This window comes from Syngnathus typhle, linkage group LG19 (genome assembly GCF_033458585.1).
Source record: "Syngnathus typhle isolate RoL2023-S1 ecotype Sweden linkage group LG19, RoL_Styp_1.0, whole genome shotgun sequence".
Classification (NCBI taxonomy): Eukaryota; Metazoa; Chordata; class Actinopteri; order Syngnathiformes; family Syngnathidae; genus Syngnathus; species Syngnathus typhle.
Genome location: NC_083756.1, coordinates 5,994,785 through 6,008,400, shown reverse-complemented (window position 1 = coordinate 6,008,400; position 13,616 = coordinate 5,994,785). Strand labels below are relative to the sequence as shown.

The 13,616-nt window shown below is 42.5% G+C and overlaps 1 protein-coding gene across 1 annotated transcript in view; it reads left to right on the top strand.

Moving 5' to 3' along the window:
• Window positions 1-13,616, top strand: part of LOC133143648 (guanine nucleotide exchange factor VAV3) — a 29,292-nt gene that overhangs the window by 13,395 nt on the left and 2,281 nt on the right. Inside the window, exons 6-26 of the mRNA XM_061265713.1 lie at window positions 84-185; window positions 647-715; window positions 786-889; window positions 963-1,062; window positions 1,225-1,320; window positions 2,450-2,518; window positions 2,601-2,687; window positions 2,760-2,845; window positions 3,114-3,246; window positions 4,431-4,540; window positions 4,611-4,712; window positions 4,787-4,878; window positions 6,501-6,523; window positions 7,111-7,129; window positions 8,114-8,244; window positions 8,896-8,961; window positions 9,287-9,321; window positions 9,471-9,587; window positions 10,096-10,183; window positions 10,512-10,641; window positions 13,457-13,608. Coding sequence (XP_061121697.1) covers window positions 84-185; window positions 647-715; window positions 786-889; window positions 963-1,062; window positions 1,225-1,320; window positions 2,450-2,518; window positions 2,601-2,687; window positions 2,760-2,845; window positions 3,114-3,246; window positions 4,431-4,540; window positions 4,611-4,712; window positions 4,787-4,878; window positions 6,501-6,523; window positions 7,111-7,129; window positions 8,114-8,244; window positions 8,896-8,961; window positions 9,287-9,321; window positions 9,471-9,587; window positions 10,096-10,183; window positions 10,512-10,641; window positions 13,457-13,608 — 1,911 coding nt within the window. The remainder of the gene's footprint in view (window positions 1-83; window positions 186-646; window positions 716-785; window positions 890-962; window positions 1,063-1,224; window positions 1,321-2,449; window positions 2,519-2,600; window positions 2,688-2,759; window positions 2,846-3,113; window positions 3,247-4,430; window positions 4,541-4,610; window positions 4,713-4,786; window positions 4,879-6,500; window positions 6,524-7,110; window positions 7,130-8,113; window positions 8,245-8,895; window positions 8,962-9,286; window positions 9,322-9,470; window positions 9,588-10,095; window positions 10,184-10,511; window positions 10,642-13,456; window positions 13,609-13,616) is intronic.

Sequence of the window (13,616 nt, the reverse complement as noted above, 5' to 3'; positions counted from 1 at the left end):
CAAGAGTTGTACTTTTTTTTTTTTAAGGCAAACAATCCAACTGTGTCATTCATTTATGAACACTTTATGATTTATGTGTGCAGGTGTTACAGAAACAAGCAGAAATCGACATTCGAAGTTGCTGTTTAACAGAAATCAGGCAGACTGAGGAGAAATTTTCAGACACACTTGACTCAATAGAAAAGGTACATTTTTTTTATGTTTTCTGGTATTTGTATCCAATTACATTAGCGCTTTTCCATGCTAAAAATATTGCAAGATGGTTGGAGGCTGCATCTCTTCCCACCCATTCAGCGCCGCTTGTCTCCTCGCTCCTGTTTATGTTCAAAGCGCGAAAAAGAGCCTCCTTGATTTCCCAGCGGAGTGAAAGCAGTAGATGACTTTCAATATGAAGCGGATGGTGTAATTTAACACGCGCTCGCCCGCTGCTTTGAGGTGACTAGGAGGTGGAAGTGTTTTCCGAAAGGAAATCATTAAATTGCAAAGTCTGAAAATGAGATTATTGTCATGGCGCCTTGTTTTCGCTGACACCAGCGACTTTGCAAGTTGGCAGCGTATTGTAATGACCTCTCGCAAAATGATCTGCCCATTTTTATTCTAGCGGGACCAGTCTTATTCTCATGCCTCCACTTTCTCTCTACCGCAGAACTTTATGACACCTCTCACTGTGTTTTTATCCACGGCCGAGCTAGAGAAAGTGTTTGTTAATATACCGGTAAGTCATCATCTTCTTTCTTACATCACTCAGCATATACTCGACTATAAATATATTCAATGTCTTTCAGGACTTGGTGAAAGTCCACAAATGTTTACTACAGGAAATTCAAGACTCAGTCCAACACAGAAGTGCCCAAAATCTTCACCAGATCTTTATTGCTTTCAAAGAAAGGTTCAATATTGACATTTTTCCACTCAAAACTAGTCAAACGCAGAGATTTTATGAAGCTTGCATTTTATTTTAGGTTGCTAATTTATGGGAAATACTGCAGCGATGTCGAGACAGCCATTGCCACGCTGGACAGTATATGTAAGGACAGAGAGGACGTACGCATGAAGCTTGAGGTAAAAAAAACATATTTTTAGTCAATTATATTTGCAGCAAGCTGTTTCTCTTAAACAGCCAAACAGCGCCTCTCTGTGTATAAATTAAGAATTGCATGATGTCAAGATAAAACGAGTGTAAAATACAAAACTATTTTTTTTTGTTTTGTTTCATTGTTACAGGAGTGTTCTAAAAGAGCTAACTATGGCAAATTCACTCTGAGGGATCTGCTGGTGGTTCCCATGCAGCGGGTCTTGAAGTATCACCTCCTTCTGCAGGTGCAGTGCTCTTTTTTTTCTTAAGTGCATCCAAATTGCACATTTTTTAGTTCCCAAATAAATAAACGTCATTAAATGACTTTATTTTCTATCAAAATAGACTAGAACATTACTGACATACTTCCAGAGAAACCACTTTCACTCTTGACCACTAGAGGCGCTGCTGTCTACCTTTCATTTTGTACTTTAGAGGAGAGAGATATTTTTGGGGGACACTGGTTTCACTTTCACAACTCCTCCACTTTTGTTGCATTCATCTAAAGAATTTTTTCTGCTGGTCCTTTATGGACCTGGCTTTATATATTGAGGAACAACCTTGCAAGGTTAGAATCAGTCATACTTAATAGCAGTGGGGCTTGCTGTGATATGCAGTGACGTATGAACCCTTGTTAAACTTCTTCCAAAGCATTTATAGATTACATTTTTTTTCTTACAGTGTGAGCTAGTCTCTCCTCTGAGTCTTTCATATTCTTTTCTCTGGCTCACCACTCTTTTTCCTGTGGCCTCGCTGAGTCCAATCATGATTATCTGTTTGTACACTCCTTGGCCTGTATCTCTGTAGATGCGTGCAGGTGGAAGCAAGGCTTGATAAATAGAACTCTGCCATCTTGCCAGTGATAATAATAATGCCCTGGTTGAGCATGACTGACATCAGGGATTTGGGCAGTGCGGAGCAAACGTATATATACATATCTCTGTCTGGGATTCATTGTGTGTGTGTGTGTGTGTGTGTGTGAGAGAGAGTGTGTGTTTTTATTGGCCTGGAAGAAGGACATGCATGGCATCCGTCCTTATCCTCCACTGCTGCGGTCTAGATGTCTTGTTTATGCTGCGGCATGGCACTGGCAAGCAATTTCAGATACACGCTTTCTCTCAGAAACGCACACACACTATTGGATTTTTTTTTTGCACGAACCTTTTCCATTTTATATCAAGATCCAACGTAACAAATATTTTGGATTTTCCACATTCGCTTTTCCACGCGCAATCTTGTGAAACATTGTTTTTGTTCATCCGGTGACTCATCATGCAAATCACTTTTTTTTTTTTCTGCAAAAAAAGAAAAACATGTTTTCCCCAAGGACCACTTTGGAAGTTTGTTTATTCTAACTTGTTTCCCTTCCAACAGGAGCTTGTTAAACACACTCACGATGCTACAGAGAAAAGCAATCTACGGAAAGCATTAGATGCCATGAAGGTAGATTTTTTTTTTTCCTATAACCTACCCAGATATTAATATAATATCGCTTACATGCATTATTAATACTTGTTGTGTACAGGATTTGGCCCAGTATGTCAATGAAGTCAAGCGAGACAACGAGACTCTGCGAGAAATCGATCAATATCAGAAATCCATCGAAAACCTTGTAAGCAACCCTCTTCCACAAAATAGATCTTCTTTTTTCTATTCAGTTCATTTTGCTTTGTCCCTTGTCAAGAATCAGCCTCTGAGTAACTACGGGAGACCCAAAGGTGACGGGGAAGTAAGGGTGGCCTCAGTGGACAAACGTGCTAAACAGGACAGGTGAGATATCTGCATGTGTACTACTTGATTGATATGAACAACTCCAAGTTCCTTCAAGTGTTGCTGCTAAGTCACGTATATCTAGGAAAGGCCATTAATCATTGAAAACAGAATTTTTCCTCTTGCTCTTGTACTTAATATTTTTTCCATGTGGTCATATAAATTTAATATTTGAAAAGGTGCCGACTTGACAGTGACATGCAAACTCACAAATTGGCCACTTGATAAAAAAAGTCAGTGTAAACTTTTTTTTTCTTTTAAACCCCAGGCATATCTTCTTGTTCGATGCTGCCGTCATCGTTTGCAAGCGACGGGGAGACAACTATGAAATGAAAGACGCGATAGACCTGCACCTCTTTAAGGTCACCAACAACCCCACGTCGGACAAGGAAAGCCGAAAGGTTTGTGGCGTCAAAGTAAACAAGAGGACACATTTTCCACTCGAGCCGAAAAAAAAAAAAAGAAATACTGTTTGTTGTTGTTGCCATTCTCCTCCGCAAAGCTGCAAAGAGCAAATGACAGTTGACATTTTGATAAACAAAAGGTGTGGCTGTGTTATTGAAAGCGGTGTTACTTTCTACAAATTACTCTGTAGTTGACCTTTCAGAGTAGGACAGCTTTGTTTCTTTTTTTTTTTTTTTTTTTCTATTGTGACGCAACAAAGTTGGCAGTTAAACAAACACTGCTTTTCAACAAATCTGATTGCAATCATTTGTTTTCATGTTCCAAGTCGAGTAGTTTGCCAAGGCGGCGCTGATAAACAACATTTCATGACCAAACTCAAAAAAACATGACTTGCAAAAACAATGACGAAACAGAATGAAGGAAGCCAGGGGGCTTATATACAAACAAATTTCAAGTCAAGGTACACCTGAACAAGAGAGTGGTTGGAGGGAGCTGATTGGTCGACACAAGGAACACACCTGAGGTGGAGACCAATTGAAGGAACCAAAACGTAATATGAAGAAAAATGACATTCAAATAAATGCAAATGTCCACAAACACAACATTCTAACACCATTACATGCACCACATTTTGTAAAAATGAAGAATTTTAATCCAATACTGAAGATATTATACAGGTTGTTCTTTTATCAGTCAATACATTTTCTGTTTCTCGCCCACTTCGTTAACAAAGCAAAACTTTATTATTATTATTATTTTATCAGGAAAAAAAGGCCTAAACAAAGCAGGAGCTAGCTACCCTGCTTCTCGCGACCATCTTTTTAGTTGGTTCTAATAAAAAGACAAACATATGGCTAACCGAATCCAATTTCGCCTTGGAGTTGTTTGCCAGTCTTCTTAAGTTTGAGCATGCTGCGCTATGGCAGCGCCATCTCACACTTGGGTTCTTGTCTTCATGGTCTTTGTCTTTGGTGCGTCCCTCCAACCCTTTCCCCTCGTTCTTCGGCCCCCCCTCCCCGCCCGAGGCGTAGTTTTCTTTCACACGTATCTCTTTGCGTCCATCTGTCTCTCGGCATCCCGTCCTCCCTCCTTATCACTTTGTCTTTCACCATCATTCTCACTCCATGCACGTGGCCTTTGTTGTCTTCTTTGCTCTCACGCATTTCACCTCCCGTTTCAGTGGTCCTACGGATTCTACCTCACGCATAACCAGGGCCAGAACGGCTTTGAGTTCTTCTTCAAGACCAAAGAACTGAAAAAGAAATGGCTGGAGCAGTTTGGCATGGCCATGTGAGGACTTTGACTTTATTACCTCCTTGCATCCAAAAGAAAAATGAAACGACTTGTCTTTTTTATTTAGCTCCAACATTCATCCGGAGAATGCCACCAACAATTTCCATGACTTTCACATGCACACTTTTGAAAGAATTACCTCCTGCAATTCATGCCACATGCTACTAAGGTAACAAGCCACACACCATAAAATCTCAAAATATATATTTTTTGGGTTAATATAAAATATCTTTGTGTCTGCAGGGGCATATTTTACCAGGGCTACTTATGCTCCAAATGCGGTTTAGGAGCACATAAAGAATGCCTGAACCGTCTGGGTTGCTGCGGAAAAACAGGTGAGCTATCTTTTCTCCACATATGCAAATATAATACCGTAATTTTCGGACTATAAATCGCGTTTGTTTTCATAGTTTGGGGGGGGGGGGCAACTAATACTCAAGAGCGACTTGTATACATATATATGTTTTTTTTTCACTTTTTTGAGCATTTTATGGCTGGTGCGACTTATACTCCGGTGCGACTTATAGTCCGAAAATTACGGTACATTCCAATTTAGCATCGTGAGTAATTAATTGTTTGTCTGAGATCTATTGCAATGTCATAGCTCCAAAAAAGGTTATTTTAGGTGGAACTGGGGGGAATTCACGGCTTTGGAGCCTTGAACATGTCCTTAATTCTAACAACCAAGGTCAGCCACATATTCAATAAGTGCTTCTAATACTCATTCAAATGCTCTTTTGCTTCCCTGGGAGGTTTTGACACACAACACTAAAGGCAATGTCACCGTGTGTGCACTTGTAGTGCTCCCCGATGCTTAATAATGTTTTTAGAGAGGAGCCTTTTTAAAAAAAAAAAACTTTTTATTGTGCCCTTATTTTGTCTGCCGCTCAGCTCCCTGTGCAGATGCCATGGTTGTTGTGAAAGAAACGGAGGGAAAACTTAAGAGCTTAGTCGTCCGCTTATGAATGTGTGCGAACATGCGATAGCTAAACCTTCAATTCAAACTTTACGATTTAGCTCTTGGAAGCACGCAGAAAGCGTGCATACGCATTTCACCCTAGTGTTCAGCAAGCGTGCGTGGTGGCAACCGTGTCGTACATTCCCCACAGCGAGCCGCCAACTCGAGTTGGCCCGAGCATCTGTCACGGTGCTATCAGGTCGCAGAGGCAATAACGCCACCGCCGGGCCCACCTCGGCGCTATGTGCACCTGAGTAGATTTGGGCAACACCCGCCATGGGAGAGCGTGGAACTGTGACGGCCGTGTTGTCGCTTTGAATTCCCTCACTCATTACTCGGCGCCGCCACGACTCCGACAGCAAAAAAAAAAAAAAAAAAAGTTTACTCAGGAAGTTTAAATGTGCATATACAGAATATACAGATTTGTTAGTTGCTAAATAACTTTGGAACAGACTGCAGCACATATGCACAAAGAATTTCAGCTTTGCCGTGTTATGCTTATGAGCGCGCGTGTGCGGCATAGCCAAGTGTTTGTTTACCTACGTTTGTCCCTCTTATCGGCGCCAAGTGTTTATATCACAGGTCAAAGTTCGCGTGTGTTTTTGTGTTGAAGTGGAACAACGTGTGGTTAGGGTAGTGTGTGTACATGTGCTCAAGGGCGTGTGTGTTTATTTCAAGCCACTCCCTCAGGGAACCAATAACAGAAACCGGTGGAGCAAAAAAAGCAAAGCAAAAAAAAAACACACAGACGAAAATAAAAACCAGACGCACAGATGTGCCAAGCTCCTCTCTTCTCCAAACCCTCAACCTCGTTACCTCCTCTACCTGAGCTGTCAGGTAGCGGCAGCAAAGCAAAACAAAGCGAACCGCGGTCAAACACGAGGCGTCCGCCTTCACCACTAATGAGGGAGACTTGTCTTGTTGCGGCGAAGGCGTGCGAGTGTTTGCTCGCACCTGCTAACCCGTCACTCACCATGCCTCTTCTCAAACCTCTTTCAGATCCCGGATCCGTCAGAACTCAGGTGAGCCGCCGCCGCTCGTGTTTGCGCTGATGTCAGCGTGGCGCGTCTGCTAGCCTTCTCTCCCTCGGAAAGTGTGCAGGACCGAAGGGGGCTTCTCTCCCCTGCAGGTGTTTTGCAAAAAAAAAAAAAAAAGACTCCAATTGAGTTTGCAGTCTACCTGTGCAGATTTAGCCCAAGTTCACTTTGCTTCTGGGCAAAGCGTGGTAGCAAATTACACTCGGATTTTTCCACCCTGTACTGCTACTGGTCTTTATGGGGGATTACATTGTGATCACAAGCAATGCTGATCAGCAAAATCATGAAAGTTGGGGATGAGGTGACATTGAGACCGTGTCCCTCCAGTTATAAACCTCTAAATCCAGTTTCTGCCGAGCTGTACACTTTGGTACTTGGCAAAAAAGTTGACTTTTTTTGGCGGGATTCTGTTTGGGTGCAAGTCGTACACGGTGGATGACTCATGAATCATTTCACAAGTATTTAAAACTGTTGCAAGAATTTTCCCTAATATACCGAATGTCAATGTGAAATTTCATTTCAATGTGCATATGTGTCACCATCAAAACCTTTTTTCTTTTTTAATATTTCAGATCAAAGACCGAGATCCAGGTGAGAAGTTTTACTTTACCAGTATCGGTGACGCCATCTTATTTTGTGCCATGCAAAAAAAAAAAATCACTCCACACTCTTTTGACATCTGACCCTGATAAACATTTATGTTGTCTATCAGATGATGGCACTGTACCATTAGGAATGCATTTGTGAATAAATCAAATGCATTGTGCATCTTGGTGTAGGATCACAATCTCTCTCTTAGAAAATCATTTGTCCTCCTCTCTCTCTCTCTCTCTCTCTCTCTCTCTCTCTCCATTATCCTGCGGAAAATCATTTTCTGACTGAAGACGCATTAAAATCAATAAGCATTTGATTGCTCCAGCCTTTGGCGTTTCATAACACTGCGTCCTTTGTTTTCAAAAAGCCGTTCCAAACACGTGGAGGAATGCAATTCATGCCCCCGAGATGCAATTCTCCACAAGCGCGTGTTTTTTGGAGGTACATTTCAGGCAGTCTCCTGCATGTCAGGCTGCCAGCCTCCGTGCCACAGAGCTGGAACACAAGCAGATAGATTAGCCCTATTGTTCCGGACAATACTTGCCTTGAGCTGTCCTCTTTTCATCATCCTCTCACAGAGGGAAAATAGACACTACGGATGTCAGACATAATGGTTTGATTACCCTGCTATATAGCAGCTAGCGTAGCGCCTATATAATGTGTGTTATGATAAGGCCTCCAGATGATTTGTATGGGCGGTGCATGGCTGACAAGAGGCGTATTTGTATGTGTGCACACATGCCACCTATACTCACTTTGATTATCATGGGAAAAAAAAGAGCCATGAATAGTTTAGCCGAGCAAAAGCTTTCGAATGACAAGCGTGCCCGTTCACAAGTGAGGTCAGAGGCACACGGACTCACATACTGATGAATCAAAGCTCTGGAGGGAAATCGTTACAAAAAAAGTAAAAGGAGCACTTTGAATAACAAACAATCGTCGGATTGTCTTTTTACGATTCGGGCCGTGTCTTTGTTGCAGGGCTGCCCAAGATGATGGTGATGAGGAACTATTTCGGCGTGCCGAGCCCGACTTCTGGCCCGGCGCTCAGTATCCAGACGGGTGACATCATCGAATTAATCTGCGCCGACCTTCACAGCTCGTGGTGGCAGGTCGGAGTTTACACTCCCTCTTAATCCACAGTCATCAAGTCTTTGGACACTTTATGGCATTTTCTGGTTCTGGAGTGACCAATCATGTGTTGCAACATGGAGACATAGAAAACTCGAGGACCACAGTTGCCTATCATGCTTTATGGCGTCCATATAATACAAAACATAACATTCTCAGCAGAGATGTCACACCGGTCACAAGGACGTGACAGGCAATGACCTCCATCGACTGTTAGCGAACGTCAAATTACTACTTTCCTTCTGGCAGATGCCAACTCTTACGTGATCATTGTTCATTTCATTTGTATGATGTAATCCACAGTATTAATGAATTCTCAGGGTTAGGGTTAGACAAGACAAGGACAGACAATTAAGCGTCGGTGCCTGAACTGAAGGAGATAACTCGCACTCCGGTGACCGGCAAACCCTCTATCACCCTTATATGGACTCCCCGGTGTTTATAAATCAAGACATTAGAGTGATCCTTAAGGGGGAAATAAGGGGTTCTCTTCCGGCCAGCCATTATTACAAGAATAGAATAACAAGGGTTGTCTATATACATGCGCTGCTCTGTGTCCTGAGCTAATTGTTGTTGAATTATTGAGACAGAGTCACCCAGATGCATAACACAATTATCTTTTCTTCTTTCAGGGTAAAATCCTGTCAACAAAAGAAGTTGGCTTCTTTCCAAGCGACGCTGTTAGGCCGTGCCCATGTGTAAGCAGCCTTTCCGTCTTGTTCGTCAACATACCGCAGTGGCTTATTTTGACTTTTAAAACGTCTGATGATGTTTAACCGCGGATAAAATGTGATTTTTGAACCAGTTTCTTCAGAACAATGATGTCACTGTTATAGATGAGATCGCTGTTATCGCTTGTAAAGATAACAGCGAGCAACATCTTTATTGGGGACATAAAGGCAAAAGGATTAGCGTCAACACACACTGCACTTTGGATTTGGCGCCAAATAGTATTGAGTTGATCTGATGCTGGCTGACAGTTTAACAGGACATGTCTACTTTGCCTGCTTTTCTTTGCTTCAGGTCCCAAAGCCCATTGATTACTCCTCTCAACCATGGTAAGTTTACAAATGAGCTTTTACTGCCTAATTAGATGGTCAATAGGAAGGTAGAAGCCTTTCCTAAATCACTGCTTTATTGGCTAGAACTAAACACAGCAAACCGGATCTCACTTGAAGGCTATCTGTCCCAATACTTTTGCTTTTAGGTTTGCAGGACCAATGGAGAGGCTCCAGGCGGAGGCAGAGCTCATCAACCGGGTCAACAGCACCTACCTGGTCCGCCATCGCAGCAGAGAGTACACAGAATATGCCATCAGCATTAAGTAAGTTCCCATTGTGTCGAAATGCTGAGTCGGCGTTTTACGTTTGCATTGTTTTAAAGACACGGCGTCTCCTTCGCTTTTGAAGACAGTGCTGACACAAGCGGTTCATAGAACCAGGTGATATTTGTTACAAATATTTATTTATTTCTAATTCCACGTAGTTACGACTTCGGTCGTGTATTTGCCAAAGTGGCTTCAAGGTAAATTATACTTCCCAACTGCAGGGGGAGCCGAGGTTCAGAAAACAATTACTCCCCATTGTCGTAAATGAAGGCGAAAGACCACAAAGGTGAATAACCTGGAGTCGAGTATGACTATGAATGACAATCATGCGGGTGGGCGGTTAGAGGGGCACGGGGGCTCAGATCAGCCATCATTTGCACGTCAACCACCTGTGGGACCCAACGCATTCCATTATGGCTTCACCGTGAGGCCAGAGGCCGACCGCCGATCGATGGCGGTGATCAGGGAGGGAAATTACACTCATAACTTATTCAATGGCCCACAGGTACAACAGCGACGTGAAGCACATAAAGATCTTGACGAAGGAGGGCTGCTTCCACATCGCAGAGAACAAGAAGTTCAGGAGTCTCTTTGTGAGTCTGTTAAGCTCCTCCCATTTTTTCCCCCCCACCACTGCAATTCATGAATAAATCATTACTTTCATTAATGGGGTGTCAAAACCTGAATTTTACTTGAGCAGTGCACACAAAAATAATCAAAGATTATAAATGTGTTTCGGAAGTAACAAAAGTGTTTTTTTGTCTCGTGTTTTGCACGCTCATTAAATATTAACTCATTCAGTTCCATTGACGGTTATAGACGTCAAAGTTATTAACTGGGTTGGCAGTGAATGAGTTAACATGAGAATCATTGAAAAATCGAAATAATCAGTGCTAAATTAATTGTTTTGTGTATGTTCAGGAGCTGATTGAATACTACAAGCATCACTCGCTAAGAGAAGGTTTTCGGAGTCTGGACACTACGTTGCAGTATCCCTACCGGGAATTGGAGAATTCTGCAATGCATCGGCTCAACCGCTCCGGTGGAAACAGTGAGTACGCCTGAGGAGCTGTGAAAGCAAACAAACACTGAAATGCTTTAATTTGACCTTTTCAATTTGTTTTCAATAAAAGGCCACAAGTTGACAAGCTTTTACCCCCCAAAAGGTTGAGGGACGTGTTTTTGTAGTGTGGAGAAAAGTATTCAAACGGAGCACTTTTTTTTAAAAAATACGACTTTGCTTGGATTTGACGTGTTGTTTTGCAATAAGTCATCACAACAGTAACGGTAGCATGTCGACTTTATGACCACAAGCATCCCCGCCGAGCAACGTTTTGATGAACGAGCAGTTCTCCAATCTGACATTTTCTGTCCACCAAGCCTTCCAAATCGTGTTCCATTTGCTCTTTACACTTTATGCTCCAATCCTGCATCTCGCTACTGTTGTTACTGGCTCGGCTGATTTCTCTGCCCACCGCTCTCGGTGCTTTCTATGCTTTTTTTTTAAAATTTCATCTCTTTTCACAGTGCTTTAACTCACCTGGGAGCATCTTCACAACCTTACAGTAAAAGAACTGCACAGCTATTTGCTATTTGGAACACTTCCGTCTCCGCTGACTTTTATTGTTGTTGTTGGGTTCTTTTTTTTTTTTTTTTTCCTTCTTCCCTGAGCTCTGCGTCTCATTAGATTTGACAACAGTATCTGCAGTTTCCAGACCATCAAATACTACAAATAAGTTCCAAGGGAGTTAAATTATCTGGTTAAACCTTCAGTGAACTAACTAAAGTGAAGGCAAATATATCGTCAGGGCTTCGGGGCCTACTCTGCTTGTATTTATTTGATTCCAAAGAGGCGAGCAAATGAACCAATTAACCAGTGCAGAGTCACACATATTGAAAATTATATTGTAATAATTGCAATGCAATACATGATGCTGTTTATGTATGCAAATGCCGTTTTTCACATACTCACATCCCAGAGTTGCTGCTAATTAGGGCTGAATGAATAACATACAGTAAGAGGTTTTGTTTTTAGCGACTTGGACAAGAGCAGCTGTTGTTGACAACTTTGAATAACAATTTTAATGAGATAATTCGCGAGGGAGGAAATAATGGCAAATAACCATAGTCACACTAAACACAAAACACAGATAAAAAAAGATATTTTTATTGTGTTTATATATATATATATTTTTTTCAGCCATTGAGTAAATATCCTCCATGTTAGTATTTGAAGAAATAAACTGTTGTAAATGTTGTGGTTGAAAATTATGGCGCGTCAAACTAAATAAATATTTGGGAGTTTAAACAAAAGTATTTTTGGAGAAGTAAACTTTTTTTTTTATCTATAGGCTATCGCTATAGTAGACAATGCTAGGTGGGGGAACGAACGAAAAAACATCAAGACTCTATTAAAGATTCACAGTTGACTGTCTGCCTTCTTCCAAAAGTGCGCTGTGTAGTTCATCCTTTCAAAAGTCTCCACTCACCCCACACGGCGCTGCTGCCAAGCTGAGTCTTTCAAGCAATTCCCCCCCAAAAAAAAGACCTTAAACTCAGCGTGCGCGCGACGCACCAATCGTTTTTTTCTTTTTTAAACAACATTTTAACGTTTTATTCTCCAGCCAGTTTCACGCGTCTGACAAGAAACAGCATGACGATGGTCACATTTTTGGCAGGACAAATGACAACAGATTGGTGTTGATCATGCTTATTTAAAAAAAAAAAAAAAAATCCACGTTCTGTTGTACTTTCTTAGTTTTCACCTTTGTATCGATCGCTTCGTTGGGTTGATTTGCCGCTAACCCAAATGAATGCGCTCAAACTAAGCACGTGATTCATGGTGCTTGGTATGTGCTTGAGTCAGATGGCCATGTTTGTACCTGGTCTCCATTGGAGGCTGCTGAGCTGTCTCTCGGCGGGCTGATTAGTATTCATTTCAAAAAAGCGACCGAGCCCGCCCTCCGCCTCATCTCCCTTTACAGCGTACCAATAACGCGGGCCAGTTATCTCGCTAGCATTGTTCCGAACAACATGTTTCTCATAAGGTGCGCTCGTTTATCCGCCATTAGCGAGGACAAACGTTGACTCCTCTGTGCTGATGAAAAAAAAAAAAAAGCAATTGACTTGTGCTGTGCTTGCAGTTGTCACGCTACAGTTACTTTTATTATGCAGGCACCTCAATGGGTACCCTCGTAGCATCTTAACGAGATCCGATTTAACGGCTGTATCGTCATTGTTATGAATTCGGAATCCTTTTTAAGATTGTGCAGATCGACCTAGAATCTAGCCAGATTCAAATAAGACGTCTCTCTGCATTTCAGGTGCGATTTCACCAATTTGGGAAAGATTGACCTTAAAATAATCGAGGGCAATCTTTGTCGTTTTATGAGCGCCCAACACCAAACGCGGCTTCCTCTCGGTCTTATGAAAATGAGATGAATGTCGAAAGAGTCGTAAAGTTCGCATCTGTGACTCGAAGAACGTTTCCGACCCGAGGCCGTGTTGTTTTGTTACCTCTGAAAACATATTTCTTTGCTTTTCTCTCTATCTCTCTCTCTCTCTGTTCCATCCCTACATCCCTGCCCCGTTCCCACTTGCACCCCGCCGCTTCCTGCTTGGCTCGCCCCGCCCCGCCATAGCGCCATTGCTCTGTGGCCTCTCTTTTGTAACCCCTGCCGGCTACAGCTTTGTACCTCCTTCCTCTGCCCCCTTCTGGTCAGGTACAGGTATCACTTCTCTTTTGGTGTCTGTCTGCCTTGCCTGTCTGTCTGTCTGTCTGTCCAACATTGCTCGACAGGGCTAGAAAAATAATTTCCAATGCCAATCACACGTCCTTACGTAGCTCTTTGTTTCGCCCCCCTCAGTGTTTACTCCGAAAGTGATGGGCGTGGCCATCGCACGGTACGATTTCAGTTCCCGAGACACGCGAGAGCTCTCGCTGCAGGAGGGCGACGTGGTGAAGATTTACACCAAGTCCGGAGCCAACGGGTGGTGGAGGGGCGAGGTCAACGGGAGGGTAAGCAT